Source organism: Eublepharis macularius, chromosome 2, assembly GCF_028583425.1.
Source record: "Eublepharis macularius isolate TG4126 chromosome 2, MPM_Emac_v1.0, whole genome shotgun sequence".
In the NCBI taxonomy this organism is placed as follows: domain Eukaryota; kingdom Metazoa; phylum Chordata; class Lepidosauria; order Squamata; family Eublepharidae; genus Eublepharis; species Eublepharis macularius.
Genome location: NC_072791.1, coordinates 22,848,466 through 22,873,179, shown reverse-complemented (window position 1 = coordinate 22,873,179; position 24,714 = coordinate 22,848,466). Strand labels below are relative to the sequence as shown.

Genomic DNA, 24,714 nt, shown 5'->3' with positions numbered 1-24,714 from the left:
AGAGATCTGAGTGGCGGTATAGATTTTTAAAAATTGCTTCCACAGTAGCTGCTACCATGCCACAAGTAGGTTCAAAGTGGGATGAAAAGTAAGCTGCATAAGAAAATATTTTTAAATATATTCTTTTTAAAAGGCATCCTGTTAAGCAGAGCTCCTGCCTGAAATGTTGAGGAGTTACTATGAGAGTTATGCATAACCTCACTCCTTGACATTTTGTGATTGGCTGACCTCCTGCCACAGCCATTTTGTGGCTGTGCTCACCACCTTGTGCACTGAACTAAGGGTTCAGAATATATGTTACTTTCTTCATTTAAAGGGCTTTTTCTTAGTTTTGGCTTAAACTTCCCTTAGTTTAAAGAGCAAGGATTATTTTATCATGGAGGAAAACGAGAGAAGCCAACTTTTTTCCCTTGCCATTCTCTCCTGAGGAAAGTTACCTCAGAGTTGTTCTTACACCCACTAGGGTAAAACTTACAGGTGCACATATTTGTTTTGCCATCTATAATATTGCAGAGAAAAAAGGCATTGGTACTCAACCACCACCTTCTTGAAGGAAGTTTAGCTACCAGTTTTGCTAAAGAGAAAAGGTATCTGAAAGAAATTCTAAGGTAGAACAGAACTCTGGTCAGTAAGTGACACATGGTGAACTAAGGTGAACACTTATGGCAAAATTGAATTGGCTGCCTAGAAATGTGGTGGGTTCCCCCTCACTGGCAGTTTTCAAGGAGCAGCCGTTCAAATACTTGTTGGGGATGCTTTAGGCATTGGACAGAGGGTTGGACTAGATGCTCTGTAAGGTCCCTTCCAACTCTATGAAAATGTATTCCTTTGCCTCTTATATATGTCTAAGTCAGCTTATATAGTTTTAAAATGCCAGTTCAATTAATCTGTAGCCATAACTCTGCTTCCAATAATCCATCAATGTGTGGATCACATTTGTATCTTCATGCTCCCACCAAAGTGCTCTGACATTGCGTTCATTTCATTCTCACAGTAGTCTTAGCTTTACTTTATTTCATTGTCACACCAGTCTTTGCAGAGAGGATAGTGTTACTTGCTCAAGGCTACACATACCTAAGTGGAGAGTTTCATTCAGGTGTTCCTGCGCCAATACTACCTGTGGCACCAAAACTGGCTATTAGGGCTGCCTGCAGATGATCTAGAATTATAAATGAACTATAGAGATCAGTTCCCCAGAGAAAATGGCTGCTTTGGAGGGAGGAATCTAGGGCATTATACCCTGCTAAAATCTCTCCCTTGGTTCTGCCGCTTAAATCTCCAGGATTTTCCTAACCTGGAGTTAGCAGCTCTACTGGCTATCAATCCCTGATGCGGTTTTAGAATGTAAGATGGTTTCTGCAAAACTGGCTTCTGTAGCTCTAAGCTTGAGGCACGGGCAGGATAAACATAGACTAGGAATGTGAATATGGCTACAGGCTTATCTTCACAACCGTCCTCTGGTAGATTAGGCTGATGGAGTATGACTGGCCCTTTCTCTCCTGCCAGAATAGATGCTGCAGAGCAAATAGCCCGTAAATTTCAATCTGATGATAATTATCAAGTGGAGACTGTTTGATATGCATTTTATTTCTGTAGCCAGATGCTTCTAGTTACATTACTTAACCTTAACTATACAAAAATCTCAATATTTTTGCATTGGATACCTGATCTGTTCCCTGTATGGAGGTAAGACTGTAAGTACTATTTTAAGTACTGTTTTACAATTAGGCTAAAAGCCATATTGAGCCAGTTTATCTCTTAGGAAAATAAGCTCAAAAGGGTAACATGCTAAGCTCTTTGCTTCCAACTCCATTGATATTAGCCCAGCAGCATAAGGCAAAGACTAGTAGCGGCTTTACTTAGTACCAACTAGCAAGAGTCGGATGAGCAGAGGCAAAACATATTTACAAGGCTGGTACTTTGTATGGTGAAGTTTAGTAACAGTCGGAACTATCAAGAAGAGTAATTTTAATCAACTTCTTCCATCTTTGAGGCCTCTTCATGTTGAGCTGACACGGTCTTCTTATATACTGCAGGACTAGATGCTTGTGTTGGTTCATCGATACCTGTGCAAGAGATAGGGCCACTCAACAGATCTTTGAACCTTCATTTAGTCTGGTTATAGAAGATTAGCTTCTGCATTCTTGCCACTTTAGGTGTACCTGAAGTGCACTTCTAGCTTCTTTACTGGGGCATTGTACTGCATCACTAATGGTCTGAGATCACATATCCACTTCAAACTTATATTTTTAATATTACCATAAACAGTCGTACTGATATTGTTTCCCCTGCCACTCCCATTTTGGGAATTTATATTAGGCAAGGGAGCCACAAATTCTGTTAGCTAGTGATAGGACAAAAAAAAAGACAAACCTAACACCCAAGTTGGATTCATGAAACTAGTTGACCAAGTTTGTTCCCTTTGCTTGTTTCTTCCCCAAAACACTTGAGTTTGCTAGAAGATTTCAGGTGGTTCTTGTGGGCAAAAGTACTTTACAAGATACTGTTTATTGCCTGCTTGTGTACTTACTTGCTACTCACTGGTATCTGAAGAAGTGAGCTGTGACTCTCCAAAGCTCATACCCTATCACAAATTTTGTTAGTCTTACGGGTGCTACTGGACCCTTGCTCTTTTCCATTGCTACTAATGGTTCAACAAGAAGCTACTTACAAACATGCAAGGTAGAGGCAATGCAATTCTCTAGGCATCTTCCTTACAAGGAAATCTAGACTTGGGTACCACCTAGATTTCTGTAGGCACAAGGAAAGGTGGCCATTTTTGCTAATCCCCCATCCTGCGGGAGATCCAATTCCTCCCCAAGCTATTCTAGGGGAGGCATCCCCCAGGAGCAGTATTTCAGGGGGAGTTTGGCAATGATTTGGTGATGGTTGCCCGTTCCCCTGCACCTACAGATATTTAAGGCAGGATACAGCTCCTACTCTGCAAGAGGTTGGCTGCTTGCATCCTGCTACACAGAATACAGTCACTGAATCATCTCTCTCAGCATTGATTCCACCCTCCAAGAAGTCTCCCAAAACCCACTACTCAAGTTCCTTTACTTTTAGATGCTAAAGATCAAAGCCGGGACCTTCTGCATGCCTTTTCCACATGACTGGCAAGTGGCAACTCAGTGTGAAAAAGCAAAAACATCTCACTTACCTAGACCAAGTCTGATCATTTTATAGATTCGGTTAGCATGTATCTGGGGATTTTCCATAGTGAAGCCTGAAGACAGGAGGGCAGTCTCATACAGAAGGACGACCAGGTCCTTCACAGCCCTGTCGTTCTCATCCGTTTCCACCTTCTGCCTCAGTATCTCAATAATGGCATCATCAGGGTTTATTTCCAGGTGCTTTTTGGTAGACATGTAATCCATTGTGCTGCAGTATTTTAATGTTTGCGCCTTCAGAATCCTTTCCATATTGGCAGTCCAGCCATAGGAACTGGTCACAATACAGCATGGAGAAGTCACCAGTCGGTTGGACACTGCAACCTGTAGCACACATTAGCAATGGAGTTGGAAATGAAAACAGAGCTAGTACTAGTCAGCAACTTGTTCAGACAGAAATCAGAGAACCCCTTAAGTTAAGGTTATTTTTGTTTTAAAGTATCAAGCAGCTTCCTTGTTGGGAAAGATTCGGTTCATGGATTTAACCCTGTGTGAAATTCATGCTTCCAGGTCTTAAGATTTGCTGAGCTAAAACCCCAAGAAATCTGAATTTGCCCCACTTCAGAAGACCATTTCTATCCACACTTATAAGGATAATAAGCAATGAAAATGAAAGTCATACTTCTGTAGCAACTTGCCTTAAGTATCAATGCAACTGATAGCACTCTAAAGCCAGTTTGGTGTAGTGGTTAAGAGCACGGGACTCTAATCTGGAGAGCTGGGTTTGATTCCCCACTCCTCCACAAAGCCAGCTGGGTGACCTTGGGCGAGTCACAGTTCTCTTGAGCTCTCTTAGCCCCACCCACCTCACAGGGTGATTGTTGTGGGGTAATAATAACACTTTGTAAACCGCTCTGAGTGGGCATTAAGTTGTCCTGAAGGGCGGTATATAAATCGAATGTTATTATTATTATTATTATTATTAAAATATTATGAGGGCAGAGCCTTATAGAAGGACCCTAGAAACCAAGACCAAATCTGCCGCTTTGTGGACATGAGTCCCACATGCCGTGACAAGCATTTCCTTATCAGAGAGGGATTTCCTGCACGTTTCAAGCTCTGCTGGATACAGCAGCTGAAAAGCTTGTTTTGAACACACAAGAGCTACATGCATACATGTATTGTAAACACAGGTTGGTCATAAGACATAACACATCCATCCATCCAGGGCTTTTTTTCTGGGAAAAGAGGTGGTGAAACTCAGTGGGTTGTCCTCGGAGAAAATGGTCACATGGCTGGTGGCCCCGCCCCCTGATCTCCAGACAGAGGGGCGATTAGATTGTCCTCCGCGCCGCTCAGCAATCTCAACTCCCCTCTGTCTGGAGATCAGGGGGTGGGGCCACCAGCCATGTGACCATTTTCAAGAGGTTCTGGAACTCTGTTCCCCTGCGTTCCCCCTGAAAAAAGCCCTCTATCTATCTATCTATCTATCTATCTATCTATCTATCTATCTATCTATCTATCTATCTATCTATCTATCTATCTATCTATCTATCTATCTATCTATGCTCATATGGCTATTACCTTAAGCAAAAATTAAAATGGGAAGAACCTTACATAATATCATTTCTCTGATGTTTAATTATTGCTCCTATATATTTTGCCACAGAAAGAGTAATGGAATCATTTGTATCTGATAATAACCATGTCACCTGCACTCTCGTATTAAGTAGTTCCATATTTTTAAGTGGAGGGATGATTAAGCTAACGCTCAACTCATTAAAAATGGGACACTATAATCATAAGTTCAATGGTTTCAGTTTTATCATATGGGCATATGCATGTTCTGTTAGCATATGGTACTTTCTTGTATCTACCCTCCAAAACTGCCAAGGGAGGAGCATTACTTCTTGCCAGAGTAAAAGCTCTTCTGAGCTTTGGTACTATCAAATGATAAAAATACTTCAGCAGTTGTATCGGGAGGGCAATACCTAAGTAAACAGTCGAACATACCCTCCATGCTGACATAACACTTTGTGTTTATCAGCAACTAAAAACGCCAACTTTTAAAGAGCATTAAAATGTCCAACACTGTTTTTTAAAAAAATGGGTCAGTTTCAGACACCTGCCATATGCTTACATTAGATTTTTAGTTTATTGTTCTAGTATGCAGTGTATGGGCTTGGTGAATTTAGCTTTCATTTTATTAATCTTCCATGAGGAGTCAATTTAGCTACCGCAGTACAAGTCAATTTGTGTTCCCATCCTATTATAACTGGGGGGGCAGGGGGCATTCATTCTCCTACATTTTATACACGATCCCGGCAGCTATTAAACCTTCTCAGTGTGTAGAGCTTGCTCATATTCATACCAGGCCCTGCAGAACTGCCTGCTCCCTCTCACTTGAAGTTTGAACTGCAGGCTTCACTCCCTACAAGTCAATAACATGCCATGCATAGCATCAAAACCATCCACCTACTTCTTCTATTCTCGATTCCAGTCTCTTTTTTATGACTTTGCAGAGGTTTTCTAGCTTTGCCTTCTTCTCCTCCAGCATGGCCTTCTCCTCTTCAGTCTCTGGCAGCTCCAGCCCTGCTTTAGCTACAGAAAAGCAGGCTTTGCCTTCAAAGGTTTTCAGCCTTGCCATACAATACTCATCAATGGGCTCCGTCATGTAGATTACCTCCAAGCCACATTTACAGAGCTTCTCCACAAAAACAGAGTTTGCTACTTGTTCGAGGTTTTCACCTGTCAAAGAACAACATTGGGAGAGTCTTTAACAAGAGGTCTTAATTACAGGGCCGTATTAACCCAGCCCTAGGCTTTCAGGTATTTCAGGCCCCTCTGGCACTTCAATCTTTCACCCCACTACAGCTGACAGCCTGACCCTGGTACAGTAGGCTGCAGTAAGTAGAGTGTTAGAGTGTTTGTTAATTTCCTCTTTGCCTCTTAAAAGGGGAGGTGAAACTGACTGAGCTTCCCAAGGCAAAGAGGAAATTAACAAACACTCTGAGCAGAGATCAGAGTGGCTCTGTGGAGAGAGGATATTAACAAAGCCTTCTGATCTCTTTTAAAACTCAGCTTCCCGGCTAACATTACGACTCCCTTCACGTGCTCCTCCTCGTGTAATTTGTCTCTTGTAGCTTGACTCTGAGTTGGTCCATATCAAAGTTTTGAAGACCAGAGCCGCAATACCACCCACTAAACACTGTACAAGCGTCTTTAGAATTCTTCAGACTAGATATTAACAGGGAGGAAAAAGTCCCAGGCAGCGATCAAGGCTTCTTTCTCAACATCCTGGGTAGGATTGTTTTGCAGAACTCAATGGGCACAGGGTATGTCAAGCATCTAGGCACATTGGGAACAAGTAGTGATAAAGGGAAGCCATCCACCTCAAAAACAGTACTCGATATTCAGTTAAACAGGTTTGTCTCCTGAGGGTTTAAGGGCCTAAGATTTTCTAATGTGTTAAAAGCAGACAGTCTTCACAACTGCACGATCAGTAATCACTGTTAAAAATGCATTCAAGTTTCGCCTAATTACTTCTCACATTGACCTTGCTACTGCTATCATCTCATAGGTACATATGTTTGCCAAGAGGGACCTTCTGTTTGCATTGGATGAGTGGACTCCAGAAGCCCACAAAAGCTTATGCTAGCAAACTTAAGTTGTTAAAGGCTTTTTTTTTTTTACACACACACACACAGCAACAGACTAACATGGCTGCTACTCTGGAAGTAAGATCAGTAAGTGATAAAAAGGTCAGTGTTAAAGAAAGCCAGTTTGGTGTAGTAGTTAAGAGCAGCAGGACTTTAACCTGGAGAGCTGGGTTTGATACCCCCACTCCTCCGCTTGAAGCCAGCTGGGTGACCTGGGGTCAGTCACCCCTCTCTCAGAGCTTTCTCAGCCCCGCCCCACCCCACCTCACAGGGTGTCTGTTTGTGGAGATAATAATGACTCTGACTTTGTAAATGGTTCTGAGTGTGGCATTAAGTTGTCCTGAAGAGCAGTATATAAGGTTATTATTTTGGAAAAGGTAACTTGGCAAAATTGTCAGTGGCTGGAATTTTATTTTCATCATCTCACTGCATGAAGAAAAAATAGGAGTCAAGCAATATAAATATGGTGTAGAACCCAAACTATAATGCTGTTTGCAGGGGACTATTGTGTGATTGTCTTGGCACTGAGAAATGATCCATGTACTAGTATTATGGATAGTTTCTACACATCACTAAAGGCTGCAGTACAGAAAAATGGTTGGAAGAGGAGGTCCAGTGCTGTCCCTCTCCTTAGGTTTCAGAGGGGGACAAACCAAAGAGTTAGAAAAATAGAGAGGTCAGGGCACTCTGTTTACTGCTCTGACTGTCCTTTGATATGCAGATTGCTATTCTCAGGATTTCCTCCTCCTGACTTCCTCCCTCTCACTCCTTCTCTTCCTGGCATTGTTCCAGACAACACCTCTCTCCTTCTCCTCCATCCATCTTGGAAGCATGGATGCAGGCCTTGTCCTGTCATTCATATGTCCATCATTAGACTAGACAGGTAGTTAGGATCTATCTCTCCTCCTTTCCTATCAGAGTATGGAGTTCCTGCAATAAAGAACTCTTATTTCTTTTCTAAACATAAAGCAAGTGTATGATTTATTATTTTTCTCTCCTGCACACAAACCAGCCAGCAGAACCAGCTCACAACCACCTATAATCATGTTTCCTATGACTAACGATAGACTCTGCTAATGGCCCAAACAGGGAATCCTTTAATTAGGTTTCTGGGGCCTACATAATGATTTATTTATCAAAAATCACTTGCAAGTAATGAGCCTGGGAAAATGACTATATGGGTGGGGGGTGGGAGGAGGGGGGAGAGGCACTAGTACTGATCTCTGCAGAATGAAGGTAAATAGCAAGCACAGCCTGCCAAAAATATCCTGGATAATGAGCTAAAAAGCTCATTAGCCAGTTATTCTGACAAATTACAAGCAGGACTTTTAAAGTAAAGATATTTTCAGGAAGTTAAAGATTACCAGCAAGGTAATATATTAATTTCTGACTCTCTTTCATCCGTTCACAGTAATCTTTCAGGGACACCATCTCATCCATGGAAGCAGAAGTGTAGTATCTCAACAACTCTGTCAGTTTCTGGTGGTTCTGGGTGTCATTGTGTAGGCCAAGCTGAAACACAAGGGCAGTTACAGTTCGTCATTAACATCTGACCATGCAAAGGATGGTTTCTACTATCAGAGAGAATCTGGAGGATCCTTGGGTTCTTATACCCCCTTCCTCACTGAACCCAGCCACCGACAGGTATGGCCGGGAGAAGCGAACACCCACCATGGTCCCGCCCAATGGTATAACAGGTACAGCTGGCAAGGATTTCAACGTCAAGAGGGGCAGTGGTGGGCGTTCGCGTCTCCTGGTCGTACCTGTTGGCAGAAAAGCATGCGTTATGCAATTGGGCTGTCAATTTAGATAAAAGATACTTACTTACTGTGGATGTACACAGTCTCGTGAAGATTCATCTCACAAAATACACTGCTACTACTTAAAGGAGTCTAGATACAATACTCCAAACAGCATTTGGAGAGGAAGCCTCCGTCAACGTCTATGTGCGACAGGCAATACTTAAATGGGAATGGTCCCACAAGGGATGTTCTACGGCCAAGTTGGGTGGTTAATAATATTCTTAAGTTTTGTAATATTACATACTTAGTTTTTGTACAATGCAGGAATCAGGTTATTGAATATGATGTTGTTATTTATACGACAACACATTAGCACTTAGAGCACGTTGCACTTTATTACTGATAATAAAAAATAAAAATTCCCTATATTTGTTGTTGTTTAATTGCTTTAAGTGAGATTGCTTAAGGGTAATGTGGCAAGGTTCGTTTAGCCCTGGCAGGGTGGTTCTCTCTGGTTATTGTTATATAAAAATAGCCTGGAAGAAAAAACTAGGGGAAATTTCTAAGAAGATAAAACCAAGGGAAATTAAATAAATGGGGGAGGGGGGGTAAATATAGAAAAGGTAAATTGTTGAGGTATTTGGACTATTAGTATAATGTTTGTAAGGCTATTATTGGTGTTGTAGAGAAAATTGAAATGGTTTCATATATATGTATCATTTCTCTCTAGTTTATGTTCTCTTTTCCTTTTTATTCTCTTTATGTCCCTGTGGTGCAGAGTGGAAAGCTGCAGTACTGCACCCCAAGCTCTGCTCATGACCTGAGTTCGATTCTGGCGGAAGCTGGGTTCAGGTGTCCAGCTCAAGGTTGACTCAGCCTTCCATCCTTCCGAGGTCGGTAAAATGAGTACCCAGTTTCCTGGGGGTAAAGTGCAGATGACTGAGGAAGGCAATGGCAAGCCACCCCATAACAAAAAGTCTACCAAGAAAATGCTGTGATGCAACCTCCCCGCATGGGTCAGTAATGACTCGGTGCTTGCACAGGGGACTACCTTTACCTTTTATGTCTGTTTATTTCTCTTTTCTCCCCACCCCCCATTTTTAATGGTATTTTAAATTTATCAATAAAATAAAAATTGCTTATTACAAAGATATAATGGCCACATTATGCTTTAGCTATTATGCTTAGATCATGTAATTATCATCTGGCCGGAGGCCCAAACAAAGACTCAACAGTTATCCACCTTTGGATTTCTTGCACTGAACAGGGGATTGGACTACATAGCTCACACAGTGCCAGGAAGACTAGAGAACATTTACCTTTATATTTTTGGAAAACTGCTCATAGAAAACCGTGTAGCTCTCTTTATCTTCTGCCAGCTCAGCAAAGAGCTCCAGGCATTTCTTCACCAGGTTCTTCCTGATGGCTTTCAGAATCTTGGTCTGCTGTAACATTTCACGGGAAATATTGAGAGGCAGGTCTTCTGAATCCACCACACCCCGCATGAAGTCTACAAGAAAAGTGACAGGGCTTCCACTGAATGGGGATAGAGATACCGCGCCTTGACCTGGATAAACCCAGGCAAGCCCAATCTTGTCAGATCTCAGAAGCTAAGCAGGGTTAGCCTTAGTAATTGGATGAGAGACCTCCAAGGAAGACCAGGGTTGCTATGCAGAGGCAGGCAATAAGCCACCTCTGTTAGTCTCTTGCCTTGAAAAAATTAGCAGGCATTGCTGTAAGTTGGCTACAACTTGATGGCACTTTCTACCAGAATTACTACAACTGTTAATAAATTGTGATTGATCAGCTACAGAAAGACTCCTGTGTTGCAACAATGGTTAGTGTCCAATGCAAACAACTGGGCAGTAAGGTTCAGAGCATACAGTTTTTGTAGGAGCATGAGGAACATTCCACCCATTTATTTCCTTTGTAGTCTCAAGGTTTATATAAATAGACTTGTAAGGTGTATTTAGAGCCATGGTTTTCCAAGATATACCTTAATGGGACACAAATGAGTGGTTTTGCCAGTTCTGTATATAGCTCTATAAATCTTAAAACTTAAACCTAGCTCTTGGATGTGCAGATTACCCTTCCATAGGTTTGTACACAGTAATTGGTGGAGAGTGCCTTCAAGTCATAGCTGACTTATAGCAACCCCTGGCAGGGTTTACATGGCAAGAGATTAACAGAGGTGGTTTGCCAATGCCTGCCTCTGTAACCCTGGTCTTCATTAGAGGTCTCCCATCCAATTACCAACCAAGGCTGTCCCTGCTTAGCTTTTGAGATCTGATGAGATCAGGCTCACCTGGGCTATCCAGGTCAGGGCATATGTAGTAATTACAGATGCTTATTGGCTAGTATGCATTACATCAGTGGTGATGAGTATATGTCAAGACCCAATTTGAAAAAGAAGAGAGTTTGGGAAAGTAACTCCTCCCCTCCATACATCAATCTGGGAAGAAATGCTGAAATTTGGGGTGGGGGGCATTAAGTATTCCTTTATTGTTCTGAGAGAGAAGTGTATCTTTAAAGCAGGATTTTAAGATATCGTCCTAGCCAATACATGTTGCTACAAATCAGATTCAAGTGCAGCAACGATAGCACTGCTATCTGTGTTATTGACCAAACTTTTAAACACTGCATGCCATGGAATGTTTAGGAGGGCAGTTTTGGCAGTCTGTCAAGCCTGTTGCTCCATCAGCACCAAGCAAGGTCTTTGCACATCACAGGATCCAACTCCTCTTCCCCAACACGCTGCATGTTGCTTCTTCTCCATCAAGCAGAATATAGAGACCAATACTTGAACACCTCTAGATATGTTAAAAGTTGAGAAGTGCATTTGAGTTCATGTAGAAACTTCATATGAAAGTTAGAAACTATACGGATCTTTCCAGGTTTTTTTCCTGGGAAAAGAGGTGGTGGAACTCAGTAATGGAACTCAGGACCACACAATGATGTCACTTTGGGTCAGCTGGAACAAAGGGAGAGTTTTTTAAAGTTTAAATTGCCCTCAGTGAAAATGGTCACATGGCCAGTGGCCCCGCCCCCTGATCTCCAGACAGAGGGGAGTTTAGACTCTAAACTCCCCTCTGTCTGGTGATCAGGGGGCGGGGCCACTGGCCATGTGACCATTTTCAAGAGGTGCCGGAACTCCGTTCCACTGCATTCCTGCTGAAAAAAAAGCCCTGGATCTTTCAGACTAGAGCATGCCAGAAGCCTCTTTACCAGCATAGCATAGTGGTTACAATGTTAGTCGTGGACCTGGGAGATCCAGATTCAAATCCCTGGTCTCCCATGGAAGCTTGCTGGATGACCCTTGGACTTGTCTCACATATTTAGCCTAGCATACCTCAAGAGAATGCGAGGATAAAATGGAATCGAGGAGAATTTGTAAGCGGCTTTAGGGTCCCACTTGGAAAGAAAAGCAGGGCACAAATGAAATAGTACAGAGCAGAATCTAATAAATATGGTTTGTTGAGATGTATCCACAAATCATTAGATATTGCAGAGAACAGCCCGGCCTCCTCTTAATCGGCGGACAATGCTAGCAGCAGGCCATAGCTGCGTTTACGTTCACAGATACCCCAAGCATCACACAAAGGTCAGTGAAAAATGGCCTTCCGGGAAGATTTGATCAAGAGCGTTGGACAAGTAGAATTAACACAGGAATGGCCAAGTAGGCAAGAGACCCACCCTGCCCTCTCCCCAAAGGCCCAGGAGCACAGCTTACTCAGATACTCAGGCACAAGGACTTCACAGTCTTCCATGATGAAGACCCTGCGCACGTAGAGTTTGATGTTCTTCCTCTTCCTGTTTTCAAAGAGATCGAGAGGGGCGCGTCTCGGGATGTACAGAAGAGCTCTGAACTCCAGCTGTCCTTCCACTGCAAAGTGCTGCGGGAAGAGAACCAGAGCTTTGTCAGAAGTGGGTCTTACGGGCTTCTGAAGAGGCCATTTTTCCTCATTACTTGGTCACATGATTCATACAGATGACCAAGTAATGGTTGAGTAGAAATCAGGTAAATTAGCAGCTCCCTTACTTTTACGGCCAGGTGGTCTTCCCAGTCATTGGTCAGGCTCTTGTAGAATTCGCCGTATTCCTCATTAGTAATGTCGTCTGGGTTCCTGGTCCAAATTGGCTTGGTCTTGTTGAGTTCCTCTGGAACAATAACTCTCTCCTTGATTGTTCTCTTTTTCTGCTGGTCACCTTTTCTCTTTTCTTTCTCAGAGCCAGTATCTCCAACCTTTGGCTTGTCTCCAGAATATTCCTCTTCTTCCTCATCACTCAGTTCTTTCTGATGCTCATATTCTACCTGGAGGAACATTTATATGGAGAAGATACACATAAATACATCAAGAGAACAACTCTTTGCTGGCTAGATTATTTTCTTCCTTGTCACATGCAGAGAGGTTGTTTTCCACTACTAGATTTTGAAATTAAATATAATTACATACCCAAAACAGCCAGCCCCCACACCACTTTTCTACTAAAAAAATCATGTGAAAACTTAGCAAGGCTGTGTTCTTGAACTTCCAACCATTTTCTTGGAGAAGTAGTTCCACTAATCAATTTGCAAGATTGGAGCTGAGAACAGAGCCAGGGTTGGTACTGTTTGTGTGTATTTGCTAAGCAGTATTTTCCTGTTACTTTGAGGCATGCCTCTAAACAGGGGCGGAGCAAGGGTTTACCTTGCTCGCGGCCGGCCGGCTGGGCGCCCCCACGTGCGCACGAGCGCGTGCGCGCGCACCGGCCTGCATGATGACGTCACGCATGATGTTATCACGGGAGCACATGCGCCACCGCCAGCCCGATTGCTGCGGCGGGCGGCCTCCGAGCTCTCCCGCTTGGTTGCCTGCGCCGCCACAGATGCCTGCCCGCGGTGGCTGCGCCTGGCCAGGAGCTTGTGCTGGTGGTGGCAGCGGCGCGGGGTGGAAGGGATAGGAGGCTGGTGCTTTGTGGCGCGCGCTCCCGCCCGCCGAGCCTCCTCCAGCGCTCCCTCCAGCACCCCGCGCCTGCGGCCACCGCCTACCTGGCCTCAATAGGCCCACCGCCCCTGCCTCTAAAGGTTCTCTAGCAAAAGAAACTGAAGCCACATGGCTGGAAACTAGAGTTCATTGTGACTCAAGCCTTCCTGAAATCTCTTGGTTTGTGTATCTGACAACTCATGCATAGGAGCAATCATAAAGTTCCAGTTGCAGCATCCTGCCCCAAGGAGATTACAAGAACTATGCACACTATTGGGGAGGCATGCATGCACACAAACTTGGATTTGTTTTCCCAGGGAGAACAGAGCAAAGTTCTCCTCTCACCGTAAGAATCAGTATGCATGGTACATGGGTGAGCCATCATTCCATCTCTCAACATATTCTTGAACATTTAAAGATCATCATGAGGGGGTTGAATTTGGACTAGAGGTGGGGTGCTAGAAAGGGTGGGGGAAGAATCAACTGTCTTCATCCAGTGTTACTTGGAGAACACTTGGAGAATCTGAGAACTTTTCAGTCTAGAAAAGAGTCACTAGGGGGGAAATGACAGAGGTATAAAATTATGCATGAGACAGGAAACGGGGATAGGCAGAGTTTTTGCTCCTTCTCCCATAACAGCAGAATAATAGAACAGCTAGAACACCTAACACTAGAATTTGGGACAACACGTTCAGGACAGACAAAAGGAAATACTTCTTAATAATTGAACTGTGGAACTCAATGCCAGTGGGCATAGTGATGGCCATAAGCACAGAAGATTTTAACAAGGAGTTAGACAGATTCCTGAAGGATAAGTCCATTAATGGCTACTAGCTATAGTGAGTAAAAGAAGCCTTCACATACACAGAAGCAGAAAACCTATGAATGCCATGGGCTCAGCTGAAATGAGCACAACCCAAAACTGCTCTTAACATTTGAGACTTATTCAGAGATCTGTCTGTTTTGTAACTGTTGAGCCAGAGGGATGTGAAGATATTAAAGCCAAGATGGGGACCCACACATGGGAGAACAACAATCTCTGTAGCAATAACTCTGGACTCTCACCAAGATAGGAGTCAAACCATCATAATTCAGTGCTTCTCACACTATTCTCTCAATTGGTTCAGAAGTATATGGTTGATGGTATCAAAAGGCAGGAGAGAGGATCATATTCCCCCCACTCATCTCCTGCCAAAGATCAACCAGGATGTTCAGTACCAAGTCTCAGACTGAAAATTATGTAGAGCAGTTTTCATCTGGAAGCACTTGATGCAGTGGACAGCGGCTGAACAGCCTAGAAGAAAATATTTGGTACAAGTCTAATTCCCCAGACCTTGGGGAACCAGGGTGACTCATAAGAGGTACTAAGAGTCTCTGTACACAAGACGCCTGGCGCATGTTCGTCAAATGTAGGGAGATACAATGTTAGCCGGGAAGCAGAGTTTAAAAAGACAGAGCCAGCGGAGGTTGCTCCTCAGAGGGTTTGTTAATTTCATCTTCACCTCTGGGAAGGCTCTGTCAATTTCACCTCTCCAGTCTAAAACTGTGTGGGATTGCAACCAGAGAGCAGGGAGGAATGGAAATGGGCTGGAGCTGCCTTCCAAAGCAGGGCTTGGACCTGGAGAGGTTATAACGGGCTGAAATTTCCCTTCTGGCATTTCACCGCCCCTTCATACAGCTCCAGTGTATAGCAAAACCTTTGCCCTGCCACCACCTCTGTCTTTTTAAACTACTTTTCCCAGCTAACATTGCATTTCCTGACACGTTCTTCATGTGTCAAATGTCTCATGTAGAAAGACTCTCAAAGTTTCAAGTACCAAATTCACTTTATACATTATGTACATCCATCCCTACACCTTGGATATTTATGCTTGATTATTTCATGAGAAGAATACTTACAAACAGTGTTATTGGATAGCCAATAAACTGGGAATGCTTATGGACTACCTCCTTGAGTCGTACATCCTCCAAGTACTCCAACTGGTCTTCCTTCAGAAACAGAATCACTTTTGTACCACGGCCAAGAGGCTCACCTGGTTAACAAACAAAGATACTAGTTGAAGCCTGTATAAGACTAGCCTTAAAAGCCTAGTTACCAAGACAGTTACACATCCCTTTATGCCATGAAGAATAGAGGGAAAAGTCTTAAGTACATACGAATTATTGTTTGGAGAATGGAACATGTTAGACAATGTTAGCTATCTTCCCAGGAAACACAGTTTCTTCTACTGGGATGTACAGCAAACTCATGGGAGCATTTAACAGCTAGTTTTAACAGATACCTGCACACTTTAAGAAGAGAACCTGGAACGCAACTGACAGCCCCCCTTCCTTCAGCTGCCCCATAGGAAGAGCAGAAAGCAGCCAGGTGTAGCCGTCTCCAGGGCTTTTTTTTCTGGGAAAAGAGGTGGTGGAACTCAAGATCACACAATGACATCACTTTGGGTCAGCTGGAACAAGGGGGGAATTTTTAAAAGTTTAAATTGCCCTCAGCGAAAATGGTCACATGACCGGTGGCCCCGCCCCCTGATCTCCAGACAGAGGGGAGTGTAGATTGCCCTCCGTGCTGCTCAGTGGCGCAGAGGGCAATCTAAACTCCCCTCTGTCTGGAGATCAGGGGGCGGGGCCACCAGCCATGTGACCATTTTCAAGAGTTGCCGGAACTCCGTTCCACCGCATTCCTGCTGAAAAAAAACCCTGGCTGTCTCCATTGTGCTGAGAATGACCTTCCCCAATTTATTAGTATTAGGTTTGACTCCTGTGAGCAGCTTTCAGAGCCAATCTTTTGGCTCAGAGCAGGATAAACAGACATTTATTATGCATTTCCAGCCCTTCCATATGCAGATTTTTTTCATGACTTTCATCATGTATAGTGCACATATGCTCTTGCTGTAGCAGAAGGGTGTACTGATGGGAAAACTTCAGCTATCTCATATTAACTAATTTATTTATCTATAGCCTGCCTTTCTTACCGAGACTCAAGCGCGCATGTGGGTCAGAATAGACAAAAATTCTAAATTCAAGGCACAGACATCAATCAAAACAACTGGCCATGCAACCAACTTAGGAGTGTGGAGGAGAAAACCCTGGATTTGGTTCAAAGAGTCAAACCAGCTGAGTTGTCATCCAAGATAACAAACAGGAGCTCATTTAGTTTTTAAGAGAGGGGAAGCTCCTCAAAATATAGGTGATTCATTGAAAGGGGGAGGGGCAACAAGCTCAGATATTCTCTCAGTCTGACACTAATATGGTTGAGGAGCACGATGAAAGCAGCTATAGGAGGCTAAGTAGAACCTCCATCTAATACCAGATGCTGGGAGGCCACCTTATCCTCGAAAAGGTCTGTTACCTTGATAGGCTACTTGTGGGCAGGGCTCATTTCGAGGGGGAACGTGCGGGAACACAGTTCCGGTAGTTCCCCAAAGAGGTCACATGTCAGGTGGCCCCGCCCACCTGACTCTCAGCCATTTGGGGCCTGTTTCGTCCTGGATTGGGGCCAAAACAGCCCCGATTGGGCCTCTGACGGGTGGTGGATCACTCTTCCACTCAGCAGCGGCCCAATCCTGACCACTTTGGGCCCCTTATCGGCCATTTTCAGCCTCTTTTTGCCATTTTGAGGCCAATTTCGGCCCTGAATGGCCAGGATTGGGTCCAAAACAGCCAGGATAGGTGATGTCAGGGGGTGTGGCATATGCAAATGAGTTGCGCTAATGACACATTTCTGGTGGTGGCAAGGGGCGTGGCATATGCTAATGAGATATGCTCATGAGTTGTGCTAATGAGTTCCTCCAGCTCTTTTTCTACGAAATGACCCCTGCTGGTGGGCTTCCTGAAAGAGGCCAGCTGGCCACCGTTGGCAACAGGATGCTGGACTGAATAGACCATTTATGGCTTTTATATTCTTATTTGTCTTTAAAAAAACCCCAGCCCTTTACCCTTGTCCAGTCTGACAGTGAAGGTGCCCCCAGCTGAAGATTCCCAGGCGTACTGCTCGTCATCGTTGTGCTTGGTGATCACCGTCACTTTCTCAGCAACCAAATAGGCAGAATAGAAGCCAACACCGAACTGACCAATCATAGAGATATCTGCACCGGCCTGCAAGGCTTCCATGAAGGCTTTGGTGCCAGACCTGGCAATAGTCCCCAGATGGTTTACCAGGTCGACTTTGGTCATCCCGATGCCTGTATCTACGATAGTCAAGGTATGATCATGGACATCAGGAATAATGCTGATCTTCAGAGCCTTTCCAGAATCCAGTTTACTTGGGTCAGTCAAGCTCTCATACCGGATTTTATCCAAAGCCTGTTAAGGCACAAAGTAGGCCTTTTAGTACAAAGGAGACTGTGGTGGAAGTAAAAAAAAATAGCCCTTTTGGACAAGGTTTACTTACATCTGATGCATTGGAAATCAGCTCTCGGAGAAAGATTTCCTTATTGGAATAAAACGTGTTGATAATCAGTGACATCAACTGAGCTATTTCTGCCTGAAAGGCAAAGACCTCCACCGCATCTCCTGCCAAGGAAGAAGGCATCTTTTACACCAGTCTAAGGGAGGGAAAAATATCCATCAGTTTCTCACATGCCATTGCAAATTACTCAAGTTACTTCATTCTAAGATCTTTCATGGATGAAACTCTTTAGGGATTTTTTATTTTTAAACGGCAAACAATATATAAGAGAGAAAAACAAAATATAAACCAGAGTAGTGGAACTACATATTTCTCCTTTTCATCCCTGTACATACTTAAAATACTTGACAATGCTATTTTATATTCCACATTATATTCAACCTTATTGTGGTCAACATATTAGCTTACTAATTTAACTCTTTAACTTAACAATTGATCTATTTTAATATTAAAATTATATTTAATTCTACTTAATGTACAGCTACATATTAAAAAAAGAAGCTTTCAATTTTTCCTGAAATTCTTGGTCTGAACTATTATGTATAAGTCACAAGCCATCCTATGACGCAAGTTATGCCACATTGGAACTAGGGGTGCCAGCCTCCAGGTGGTGGCTGGAGATCTCCTGGAATTACAACTGATCTCCAACCAAGAGAGATCAGTTCCGCTGAAGAAAACGGCTGCTTTGGAGGGTGGACTCGATGTCCTTATACACCACTGAGGTTCCTCCCTCCCCAAACTGTGCCTTCTAGAGGCCCCACCCCCAAATCTCCAGGAATTTCTCAACCTGGAGCTGGCAACCTTAAACTGGCCCCATTGTTACTCAGTAAGTTTCACAGCAATTGATTATTTGAATACTATTCTCCCAGCTATAGGTTATTCTAACCACTATATTGACTGAGGGCCAAACTACAAGTGATGAATGACACTTGAACGGCAAGTGTATTCCTCCCTGTTCACTTGCCCTCCACTTGCCGTTCAAGTGTCATTCATCACTTGTAGCTTGGCTCTTAGTCCTTCACATTTTATCAAAAAACTCCAGTTTACTACATTGATCACGGTCCTCTGCAAGCAATAGTTGTAATACAAAGCAGGAGGATCTCTAACCAGAAAGTGACTAGACAAAAGCCTAAACTGAAGACTCTAGATTATTTTCCTATCAGGGGTGGGTGCCTAATACCATCGTCTAGTATACCATATGAGTTTGGTTAGGTGGGTAGCCATGTCCGTCTGCAGTAAAACAACAGGATTTTAGTCCAGTGGCACCTTAAAGGGCAACAAGATTTTCAAGGAGCTCTGACTCTTGAAAGCTCATCCTCTGAAAATCTTGTTGGTGTATAAGATGCCACAGGACTAAAATCCTGCCATGCAAATTTGGTTTATCTGGGTGTGTTTTCTCCCCACTTGTAGCTTTCTCCTAAGCTTGTTCTCCTGGCCCTCATAAAAATCATTTGAAATTACCGCTGCTAGGATCAAGCTACTAAGGATTTCATTATCTCTCCGCTGCTCAGTCCCTACCAAATCTAATACCTTTGAAGCCTCTTCTTGGCAGAGTTTGTTAAATGCACAATCCGAAGGAAAGTCTTGCATTACACAGAAAGCAAAATTTCAGCAAACATGCTACCATGCATTCCCCCCCCCCCTGCCCTCATGATATGATTTCTTAGAAAAACTAAGAAACTGGGGCCTGTAACAAATAATACGTAGGAATAAGGTTGTCAACAACGTGGAGAAAGAGCACCCTACTCCCTTAACAGAAACTTACTACACTGTTACTTATCTGCTGATACTATTTACCTCCATACTAAAAGAAGCTTTATCTATCTGTTTGCATGCATTAAGGTCTTGTTAAAGGGGTAGAAAATCTTTTTCTACCAGGTTGTTGACAATCTTAAATACAATTTACAAACAACCCCCCCCCAACACACACACACACACACACCCTCAGGAGACCCTCTCTGGAATTTTGTTGCACTGTCAGGGATTGAGCAGGCTGCTGTTCTCTTCCTACCAGTCCCTTTTCTTTTTTCAGCAGACTTGAGCTTTCTCCCTGAGTGCATGGCAACCCTTATTTGCCTAGGGCTGCTAACTGCTTGGAGAAAAGAAGTGTCTTTTCCTTTTAAGGGAGACTTAGCAACGTGTGTACCTGATGATGTTACTTACCTCAATATCATGAGAAGTTTCAGCTAACCAGTTCTACCCACTAAGCCTCTGTTAAAGGAACAGGACACATTTCTCCAGACACCATGAGAACCCTAACCTTGCCTGTGGGTAGCCTATTGTGCAGTATTTGTTATAGGAACACAGACCAGCCAGTTAGCTATTGAAGACAATCACACCTCCCATAGCAAACCAGAGACCATAAAAACCAGCCAGCCCACCCTTCTCAACAAACCTACCTTACAACAGCTCAAGCCAAAAGTTCAACATTCTCCCAAACTGAGACCCTCCTATTTAAATGCACAAGAGGACAGAATAGGATGGAGTTAATTAATGGAGCATTTCCATTGGCTTGCTCTTTTCCAATAATGACCAATCACAAAATTCTATTTATTATTACATAAACCAATAGATCAGTTGTAACCTTGTCTTCTATGGACCTTACTGCTAGAGTAAGGCTGCAGTTCTGTGTGTTTACTTGGGAGTCAGTATTATTGGACCAGGGCTGTAAGTAGAACAGAGCTGGTAGGTGGACTGCCCCCATTTGAATCTCCTACCCAATAATTTTTTAAAAGGCCTTTTATTACAGGCATGACAGTAACACTTTTAAGAATGTAACAGTTATTTATTCATTCAAAGTATTTATTATTTCTGGTGCTTTTATTCAGCTTTATTTCTGAGACCAGACCCAATTAAATGATAAAAGAAACTAAAACAGAAAGCACGTAGTAGATAAATTCTTCTAAGGCATACAAAATTTAAAATAGCAAGAATTAAACACAAAATTAACAGCCGTGTGCATATATGGAAGGAGGATGATAAATATTAAAACCAATTAAGCCTCTTATCCAGCAAAGTAGTAATTAACATGTGAATAACAAGGACAATAACCTCCAGGGAGGAGGGGATGAAACAATTGCGTAACCAAAAGCTAGGGAAAATACATTTGCTTTTCATGTGAAGTGTGTGTGGCGAAGGAGGGGTCTTCAAGGACTGGTCTCCCCTAATCCAAATGTTTTTGATGCCACACACCCCAAACAAGTTAGCAGGGGAGGGTCTGGCCCTGCCTGAAAATATTGTTGCCCCATCTAGTATGGAAAGCCTACAGCCTTGCATTGAGCACCGTGAGACTTGCTTCAGCGTATGCCCAGGATTACAGCTTAGACATATTTACTTGGAAATAAATCAGTGGCATTTACTCATGAGTAAATGGAGTGTGATTCCAAGCTATCTGTATCTAGCTCCTTAATAAGCCCATATTAATGACACTTCAACCTACTCACTCCGATAGGTCTCTGTGAATGGACTCTCTGTTGTGCAGTGACTTGAATTACATGCATTAATTGACTGTACAACTGTAGTCTCAAAAATGCTTTTGCCTTCCAATACATTTATGCATCTGTATTCAAAAAGAAGTCAAAAAGAATAAGGCTGCAGTGTTTAGTCAATAAGTAAGACAAATGGATTAACAATGAATAGTATCAAAGATACCCCAACTGGTTGGGCTGCTTATGATTAGTTTTTAAAATGCAAGAACTTATAAACTCCAAGTGGCAAGGTGCAGTGTTAACATTTTCCCTGCGCTCGGATAGAGAATGCTTCCATTAAGATAAATAGAGCTGGCTTGGCTCACTGGCAGAGTATCTGCTCTGCATGTTGGAGGTCCTAGGCTCAATCCTCGGCATCTCCAACTAAAAGGATCAGGCAGTAAGTGATGTGAAAGGTCTTCTTTACCTGAGCCCCTGGGGAAAGTAGACAATACTGATCTTGATAAACCAAGTGTCTGGATCAGGAGAAAGCAGCTTCAGTAATTTTAAGCAGCAAAGAGTACTGGGACACCTTGAGGACATTAGGAGGGATACAATGAAGTACAAGGGCAGAAGTGGCTCCTTCCTGCCCCCTCTTTTGCCAGAAATTCCTGAGACCTTTGCAAAGTTGATGCGGGATGTTCTTTTTGGGCCATAGGTTGAGAGCCAGCTTGGTGTAGCAATTAAGAGCAGCAGGACTCTAATCTGGAGAGCCAGGTTTGATTCCCCACTCCTCCTCTTGAAGCCAGCTGAGAGAGCTTGGGTCAGTCCCAGTTTCTAGAAGCTCCCTCAGCCCCACCCATCTCACAGGGTGATTGTTATGGGGATAATAATAACACACTTTGTAAACTGCTCTGAGTGGGCGTTAAGTTGTCCTAAAGGGCAGTATATAAATCAAATGTTGTTGTTGTTGTTGTTAAGAAGCCCCCAAGGGAATTGTCCCACCCCTTTCTCCTCTTCTGGTGCTTCCATTAACGCCATTGGTGCCAGTGAGAGGTGGAGGAAATTTCACCAGCCTTTCCCTTCTCACTGCTGCCTCCCCTGGCTGCATGGGTTTTTGACCTCTTGGGTCCATCAAACCTCAGCATCAGCTTTTTGGAAGGCTGAGGGGTTGCTGGGAGAAGGGGGAAGGCAGAAAATATCCATGCTGGCAGACAAGCAATGTCCTCTGGCTCGGTCCCAACAAATGCAACAAGACTTATTTGTTCTTTCCTGCAGCAACAAACCAACTCAAATATGCCTCTGGAATATCAGTGCCAGCTCTGGCTTGGGATTTTCCTGGCAATTGGGGACGGAGTCTGGGGAAAGCAGAGTTTAATTCAATTCAATTTCAATTTATTACAGTCATAGGACCAGCAATTACAAATTAACCACCGAAGGCTGAAGTTTAAAATACATTTTAAAAAAGAACAGTTACAAGTTATAAAACCAAACTATACAACTGAAATCTTTAAAAGGGCACACAAATTCAAAATCCCATCAATCAAGGATTTTCGTTTCCGAATTGCTAATGAACATAATTTACTACTGCACATGAGACAGATTTCTGAGTGTCTTCTAAGAGATATTCCCACAGAGTTTCGGTATTAAAATTCATAAAATATTGCAAAGGCTTAAACCTAGTGAGAAGTGGAATAATCAATTGAGTTCTTTCTTCTTGGTAAAACTCACAATGCAACAGGATATGTACAACTGACTCAACCACATTTTCAGAGCAGGGACAACAACGCTGCTGTAATGGTAGGTGAAGGAACCAGCCATATAAAACTGCAGAAGGAAGTGCCTCAAAACGCGCTCTCGAAAAGGCCCATCTGTACCCCTCATATGTGGTATCTGACAGGTATGATGGCACAGAGTAATATGGCTGCCTTTTTAGGATACTATATTTTATAGGAAGCATTGCTTCATTATTTTGGAACTTCAAAAGCAGAGTTTAGGGAGAGGGGTCAGCAGAGATGTGATTCCATAGGCATGGGTTGCTAGGTAGTTTACCCCTGTCGTTGGCTTTGACAGGCATGTTTGGCTGGTAGCAAGCAACAGGGCATCATTTGTGTAGCTGCTTCTGCTAGCAATGCTTCAGCCTAATCCAACCAGGCCATTTTGCCAGGTTTAAGGAAGTAGAGGAAATATTTCCCACGGTTGCTTAGCAACCACATGACACACATCTTCCTAGCCTCTATATCCTGTGATGGCTGAGGGATTTCTGTAGGTAGCAGCAGTAGGGCAGCTAAAGGATCAGGGGAAGTTCTCTTAGCTGCCCAGTGAAGGGGCCCATAGCGTGCATGAGAAGAGAAGAGGATGGCTACAAATCCTAAGGGAGCTTTCCACAGACTAAGCCGCCTCACAGGGGTTACTTCTGAGTAGACCATAGGCTTGCACCCGATGTGTGTGCAATGTACGTGCTGGATCTATACATGCAGAATGAGGTAGGAATAATGTAGGACAGTCCTGCGGTGACGTGGATCAGACTGTACCATTCCAAACTGCAGATGCCGGAGTAATATTGTTGAATGGTCTCCTATGTTTATTTATTAAAAAAACAACACTTCCGGCAAGCAAAGAACTAGCACCCCAGTGAAAAGGAAACTAGAATGTCAGGGGAAAGGTTACATTAGGCTTCCCCCCCCCCCGATGTGCTAGTTTTCTTCTTTAAGGGATTTTTCTTTTTAGAGAAAGCGACTCCTAGCATAGGGCATTGCACCATTTCTGGGTTCTGCCCCCTCATTCTGCCATGCCTATATTTAAGGAGAAAGAGGAAGGTGAGATGGAAGAATTAAAGGAGGTCACAGAGCTGGGTCCTGCCCAGAGTATCCCTCTGGTCACAGTAGGGCCTGCAGGCATATTTGCCCCTCTGAATTAGGGTTGCCAGCCTCCAGGTGGTGGCTGGAGTTTTGGAATTACAACTGATCTCCAGGTGACAGAGATCAGTTCACCTGGAGAAAATGGTTGCTTTGGAGGGTGGACTCTATGGCATTATACCATTCTGAGGCCCCTCCCACCCCCAAAATCTCCAGGAATTTCCCAGACTGGACCTGGCAACCCTACTCTGAATACATGCCCTTTGTAATGTGGCAGGACATTAATTTTCCTGGCTTGCAGTATGAAACAGAGACACCAGAGGGAGCTAAAGCAACGCATTCTGATGCAGCACCAAAATACTACGAACGCCCTTTCCCTCTTATTAACATTATATTCCATAACATCTCTTTTTTAAAAAAAATATACTTGGCATATAATCTAGCAAGATTTTTTTTGGTAACTGTGTGGATGATGTAGGAACATTGGGAAATGTGTTTGCAATGATATGTTTACAATAGCAAGGATACCTAAATTATAGCTTTCTATCAGGCTATGCTAATTTCTT

General features: G+C 43.3%; 1 protein-coding gene across 1 annotated transcript; it reads right to left on the bottom strand.

Annotated features, from left to right (window-relative positions):
* Positions 1-1,968: 1,968 nt before the first annotated feature.
* Positions 1,969-17,955, bottom strand: LOC129324017 (heat shock protein HSP 90-alpha-like). The gene is made up of 10 exons (XM_054970969.1): positions 17,866-17,955; positions 17,411-17,777; positions 15,375-15,508; positions 12,551-12,823; positions 12,242-12,404; positions 9,831-10,021; positions 8,134-8,281; positions 5,590-5,858; positions 3,161-3,494; positions 1,969-2,066 (listed from the first exon to the last, which is right to left on the bottom strand). The coding sequence occupies exons 1-10, from the start codon at positions 17,938-17,940 to the stop codon at positions 1,969-1,971; spliced, it is 2,052 nt and encodes a 683-aa protein (XP_054826944.1). The 5' UTR covers positions 17,941-17,955.
* Positions 17,956-24,714: the final 6,759 nt, after the last annotated feature.

Bases quoted from the DNA above. Each gene is read 5' to 3' on its own strand.
- LOC129324017 (XM_054970969.1), bottom strand. From the start codon at position 17,940: ATGTCACTGATTATCAACACGTTTTATTCCAATAAGGAAATCTTTCTC. The intron at 17,778-17,865 runs GTAAGTAAACCT...GTGCCTTAACAG, and splicing joins TGATTTCCAATGCATCAGAT to GCTTTGGATAAAATCCGGTA. The intron at 8,282-9,830 runs GTAAATGTTCTC...CTTGTGTTTCAG, and splicing joins AGTTTTCCAAAAATATAAAG to CTTGGCCTACACAATGACAC.